This window comes from Parasteatoda tepidariorum, chromosome 6 (assembly GCF_982258835.1).
Source record: "Parasteatoda tepidariorum strain Cologne lab strain chromosome 6, Ptep-v5.0, whole genome shotgun sequence".
NCBI lineage: Eukaryota > Metazoa > Arthropoda > Arachnida > Araneae > Theridiidae > Parasteatoda > Parasteatoda tepidariorum.
Genome location: NC_141760.1, coordinates 77,296,416 through 77,303,014, shown reverse-complemented (window position 1 = coordinate 77,303,014; position 6,599 = coordinate 77,296,416). Strand labels below are relative to the sequence as shown.

At 23.0% G+C, this 6,599-nt stretch overlaps 1 protein-coding gene across 1 annotated transcript in view; it reads right to left on the bottom strand.

Annotated features, from left to right (window-relative positions):
- Positions 1–281: 281 nt before the first annotated feature.
- Positions 282–6,599, bottom strand: part of LOC107452585 (lachesin) — a 209,306-nt gene continuing 202,988 nt past the window's right edge. Inside the window, exons 9-10 of the mRNA XM_071178483.2 lie at positions 5,932–6,021; positions 282–3,254 (exon numbers count right to left, since the gene is read on the bottom strand). Coding sequence (XP_071034584.2) covers positions 3,160–3,254; positions 5,932–6,021 — 185 coding nt within the window. The 3' untranslated portion in view covers positions 282–3,159. The remainder of the gene's footprint in view (positions 3,255–5,931; positions 6,022–6,599) is intronic.

Below are 6,599 nucleotides of genomic sequence, written 5' to 3'. Positions count from 1 at the left end.
TGTTTGAGATAAAATTTTTATATTAATATGGATAAACTATTCTGGGGGGAAAATTTCACCACAAATTATCTAATTTTTAAAAATATTCAAGAGTAAAATCAAGTTCACTGACTATAACGCCTACTTATTAAATAAATAAAAAAATAAAAAATAATAGTTTAATAATTCATCCGAAATATAATGCCCTATGATACAATGACATATTCATTCTAACATACATAAATCTTATGAAATCACATTCTTTTATTTACAATTCAAATTAATAAATTAAAAATGCTATATATTGTATCAACCCTTTATTTACAAATATCATAATAATTACAATAAGGATAAAGCAAATAATGTTACATATTAGAAATAATATTATTATATTATTTTTATGTATAGCCATAGATTTACAGTTGCACGAATATAAATAAACAAATGTTTAATTTATAACCGTAAATTAACAACCAATAAATGTTTTTGATGAAAAGAAAAAATAAACAATTAATTACAATGTTTGGAAATATTTAATTACAAGAATAACTATAATTTTTTATTTGTGAATAATTTGGCACATTTACATTTTATTGTTTCTTAAAGAATAATCACATTAATTCTTAAAGAATAATCACATAACCAACATGCCAATAAGTACAATATTTTTTTACGAAGCTGGAATAGTAACTATACTTAAAGTTTTATTAAAAATTCTTAAATTTTTTATTTGAAACTCATAACACTGCAGACATGCACTGCACGTGTAATATTATAATTTATTTTAATTGCTACAAAATATGTAGCATATTGAATTCTTTTTTGTACTTTAACGAATTAATTCTAAAAATCTAATAAGCAACAAGTTGAATTATAACTCAAGACAAATATTTCATAAATTGATATCAAAGTTGCTTCTGAAGCTATTAAACCATCGTGTTTTTATTTCAGCAAAAATATTTAAGTTCAAAATCATGATTTCGTAGATATGCATAAAATATTATTCTTCATACAAGCATGTGAGGGAGAAAAAGTGAGAAAAACAGAAATGTACTTTTAAACATTTTTATGACTCAAATTTCTCTTCAAAAATGTTTTCGTCGTGGATTTTCCAAGCAATATAATTTGCACCAATCAGAAATGTATATAAATACAACACGAAATACAATAATGTGTGGTTAAAAACAATAATAACTTCTATAAGTTCCATCTGTATTAAATAGATAAGAAACTAATAAATTACTCAATTTACGCCAGATTTATCATTTGCATGCAATCAAATAGTTATAGTTATTATAGTATAGTATTAATAAAAAAACATGCATATTAGAATTTCAAACATTTTGTGTATTTTTTATTTTCATGTATATGTGTATTTATTTTTCGTTAAATAGATTGAAATTTTTAAAAATTGAGTTTCATTTTTCCTAGAACAAACAACATGCTTATGAAATCATTTAAATAATAAAGCAGCTTAAACATGTTACAAAAACCAAAATTTCGCCAAAATTTTTTTTTTCTGAAATTTAAAACACAAATTAAAAAATTAGTATATCAATTTTTTATGAAATGACACGTAAGATAAAATAAAATTATAAGTACTTAAATATAACATATTTTAAAGTATTAATGCAATAATAGATTCAAATTACGTATTATATTTATCTCTAACATTCAGTGGAAAAAAATAGTTATCTTCACAATCTGATTAAAAATTCATTTTTAAATTAAGGTATCAAATATTTTGTGATTTTTTTCTTTGAGAGATATCTATTTTACTAAGCATTTTTTGTAGATTAAAAGTTAATTGGTTTAAACTAATAGGCAGCATTAAAAAATAATCTTCACTTTTTTTTTAATAATAATAATAATAATATCTTTGTGGAAAGAACAAAAGTAAAAGTCATAATAATGCGATCTACTTAGCTTTATACGGATATTTTCATAATACATTTCTTTAAAAATTAATAGTAACTAGTGCAAAGAATTAAAACTATGTATTATGAGTTGAAATAAAAAGGATATAATTACAATTAATTAAACATTCCTCTTTTTTAAATACAATGATTATTATTATTTAAACAATAAATAACATATCATATCTAACATATGTACGTTAGATTTATTATTAGCATGTAGTCATGAAAGTAATAGTTATTATAATATAATTTTTTGAAACACTATCATAACAAATATCAAACAGTTAGTTTAGTTTATGTTCGCATGTCATGATTACTTATTGATTTTTTTATTATGATATGTCTTACAAGCTTAATGTCTAAAACCTAATTAAATATAGTAAATTAGAATTTAAATTTCTTCTGAAAAAATAAGATGCTAAAGCACATGTTTATAAAAATAGATCACCATACAAAACGTTAGTTACCTAATTTGAAAAATAAAATTTCATGATATTTTCTTTCAAACTAAGTAAATACTGCAAAGAATTTAAAGCAATTCGAAATTTTTTCAGTAGAAATTTAAATCGAATGAAGTTAGAAATATTTGATAATAAAGTTAGTTTTTAATATTAATGAAAATAGAAATGGATAAATTCAATTCAAAACCAGATTTGTAATTTATATACAATCAAAATTCGGAAAATTATAACAAAATCGAAATTTACAATACCATATTTATTTAATATTAAAATTTTTAAATTATGAATGAAAATTTAACTTTTTAAAGTAACTAAGTGTATTTCAGCTGCTCTAATTAATTTAGATGTTTAATACGAAAATGAAATGCACTACTTTACTTTTCTTCAGAAAAGTATTCAGATATACTTTCAAACGTATAGAAAAATATATTAGACACATAAATATAAACAGAGAATTTCAAATTATGTTTCTTGAAATGTAAAAATAAATAACGTAAAGGAAAGCAAAAAAAAACGTGAAATATTTCATGGAGGGGAAGTTAAAAAAGGAAATAAAATTATAATTATTTCCAAGCAACATTTTCCTTCATTATTCAAAACTTTCTATACGGCATATCAATACCTCACCTTCCAAAATATTGTTATTTAGGTATTGCTACTTACACGTCAATCGTAATTTACATAATTTTAAACATTGTTATATCTTACACGATTTTTACAACATTTTTAAAGCATAGATCAGCAGTAACTGTACATTTACATTTCCTGCATGAGCAAGAAAAAACCATGCGTGGTTTTCTTCAATTAGACGATTTAGCAAACTGTAAAATTGCTATGCTAATAACTAGCAAAGTAGTAAGTGAAGAAGCTAGTGTTTGGCACGTATTACTTGTATCTGCAAATAAAAATAAATGAATATTAAAATGTATTTGTATAGAATAATATAATATATAACAAAACAGTATTTGGTGTTAGATTATATCTATCACTTATTCCTTCAAACACTCTTAATATATTGTTGATGTTATTGATATTGTCATTATATAATAGAGCAGTCAAAATATATCATATACACTGAGAAAAAGAATGGTTATAACTACCAGAATATTGCAAAAAACTTTGTGTTTCTGGTTCTTTGGTAAAACCAAAACGCTCTGTAATTTTTAACGAAGGACTTTGGTAATGATTTTGGTAAAATTAACAAGAAAATATAATTTTATAAAATGTGACAAAGTTTGGTATTTTTATCATGATACCTCAGAGTAACCCAATACATAATTCACTTTTCAGTTCTGAATTTTTTGCTAAAGTGGTAGATGGAATTATATTTTAGAAAAACTGAATTTCCGACAAACTGTAACTATATGAATGGATATATTATCAAATGAATGGTTTAATTATTGAATATTTTGGATCCATTAATCAGAATTCTAATGTTTTTTTAACCACTGCAATGCGGAGTTGAAATTTTACCAGAATCGTTTCCTCCGTGTATATACTAGACTAGACAATCAACATTTATAATAGCAGATTGAAATTAAGACAAGCCATCGATATATTTAAAGCTTATTTTTAGAGATTTCTTTATCATATCTCAATTAGCTACTTAAGAATTTATCTTTCTAAACATAATTTTAAAACGTTTTTGCATTTAAAGGCAATAACATAAAGAATATTTCTTATAAAATAATTATTATTCGCATAACTTAATGTATTATTGAATCATAGTATAAAAATCATAATCACAAATCATAATGTTTCAATTTTGTTATTACAAATAAAATAAATAAGTTAATACAAGTAAATTAAATGAGTTTATACAAATAAATTAATTAGTACATGCATATTTGCCAATTTATAAATTGAAATATTAGTATCAAAATATTTATTAGGATAAAATTTAAAATTTAGATCAAATTGATTTAATATCTCTAGAAATTAATTTTCGTTTCTTTTTTAAATATTTAGAATGCTAAGAACTATTTAATGACATATTAAAAAATACTTCATTTAATCATGAAGTAATATGACTTACTTAAATAGTTATGTGCGTTTGGCGTATATATACGTCTTATTATACATATTTTAGTTCATTTTGATGCGTGTTTCTTTAATCAAATGATAATGTGCTCAAATAAACTAAAGACTCAATGAATGAAAAAAGCTGCTCAAAATTTACTGTGATAATAAAGCAGGTAACTTAGAGCTATATTATTTTTAAAGGTATTTATTTAAAATAATAAGACTCAATTCATAATGTAACTATGTAACTAATGTGATTATTTAATGACTTAGTTTAAAAGTATTTTTGTTTAATATTATTATTTGTTTTATATTAATATGAAAAACATACTTATATAGCTAGATTATTATATTAGCTTGTTTTGTTTTAATTTTTTTTCGCAATTGATAGTTGGAATATGTTTAGCTTTCTGTTTATAACTTGAATTTATTTGGTCTTAACGTTGATCAAATATTTAAGAATGATTATTCAAGATTGCATTAAGATGTTAAAATAAGTTCCATTCTGATTTGGCATTCAGTTAATCAATTTATGTCTTGCTCAAGCAAACTCCTTTTTATAAAGCATGCGTCAATCATAAAAACTTCAAAAAATATTTTAAAAAAAGTATGCATCAAAACTAATTTATGTATCATTTAATATGGAGTATAATGCATGATTTTTGATAAAAAAAATATATAAACGTGATTCGTGATAAGGGTATTCTGAAATATTTATTAAAAATGCTCCCACTAGTCAATTGTCTATTTTTCTTTATCACTATTTTATTAATTAAAAATTTAAATTTTTAGAAGTAATTAAGAAATTTAGTGAAATTCCAGATAAGCATATATGAGGAAGAAAGCATACAGCCGAAATAACAAAAATTAAATATAACAATGGATAGGCTACACTTAATGCAATTTTCATCCACTTTAATAAATAAGAAAGATGGGTTTTAATTTCTTAAGCATTATATTTTGATTAGTTTTGCTCAAAATATTCACATTACTTCCATAAAATTTAATAAGCTAAACATGTCTTAGAAATGAGAAAATTTTTGTCTCAATACTTTTGTACCAATTAAGTTTCTGCCTTGTTTTTGATCCCGTGCTTTCCTGCCTAGCATTTTCTGATCATCAAAATTATGAAGTTTAAGAAAATAATTTAATATAGCACATTCAGTGTTGACAAGAAATTAATTTAGAAGTTAGTTGTAAAATATTGTTTGAAAGTGCATTAGTGGGATAAATATCTGTCATTTCAAGCAGTCAGGTCAATTTGCTTAGTTTTCCAGTTTAATAAATTCGATTTTGAACTCTAAGCAGTTGAAACAAATATAGAACAATATTTCATAATCTCGTAATGAAATATTCAAGAACTAACAAAGTTACGAAATTTAAATTCAATTTAATTAATTATTTGCCACTTTAATTATTGTGGGGTACTATCTCTTACTGTTTAAACTAAAAAACAATTTATTTAAATTAATTTTAAAATATATCATGTTGCTATTAATGAAACCATAATTTTTAAGAATGATTATTATAAGTTTATAGATTTGTTGTACCTGTAGGGCTTCTTTGTGTTGGGTACATCTTACGGTGTGACTGATCATGATCTGATGTCCCTTCATCTTTACCTTGTCTCAATTGCTTATCTTTACATGACAATAAAATAAAAAAAGACATAATTATTACATTTTAAAAAAATCATTACATATTATTATCATTAAAACTGCAAAACTTTTAAATAAAAATGGATTTTCTTAAAATCCCTTGTTAAAAACTATGTAAAATAAGAATATATTACAGAGATTAAAATTAATATGAAAGCATGGTAAATCAAAATCACTGTATATATACATTGGTTCAGTTGATCAATCGAATTGATCAATTTGAAAGTGTTTCTATTAATCGTCTTATAGCATCTTCTCTTATCTACCTCTTGTTTTCTTGTTTACAGCATCAAACAGGATTTGATGTTTTAATCCCTAACTTTTTCAAAAATTATACGTTAGATTGAAACTTGCATTTTTGATTTTGCTTCGCTTAAAAACTTGTTAATGCTTACTTTATTTATCATAAGACAAATATTAAAAAGAAAACTACAAAGAACTATACATGCACTCTAATTGTCAAGTCATGAAGAAAAGTTTAAACTAATCTTCCAATCAAAAACTATGAATGGTGCACCGAGAGAAAAAGTATGAACAAAACTGCCAGAATATAGTAAAAT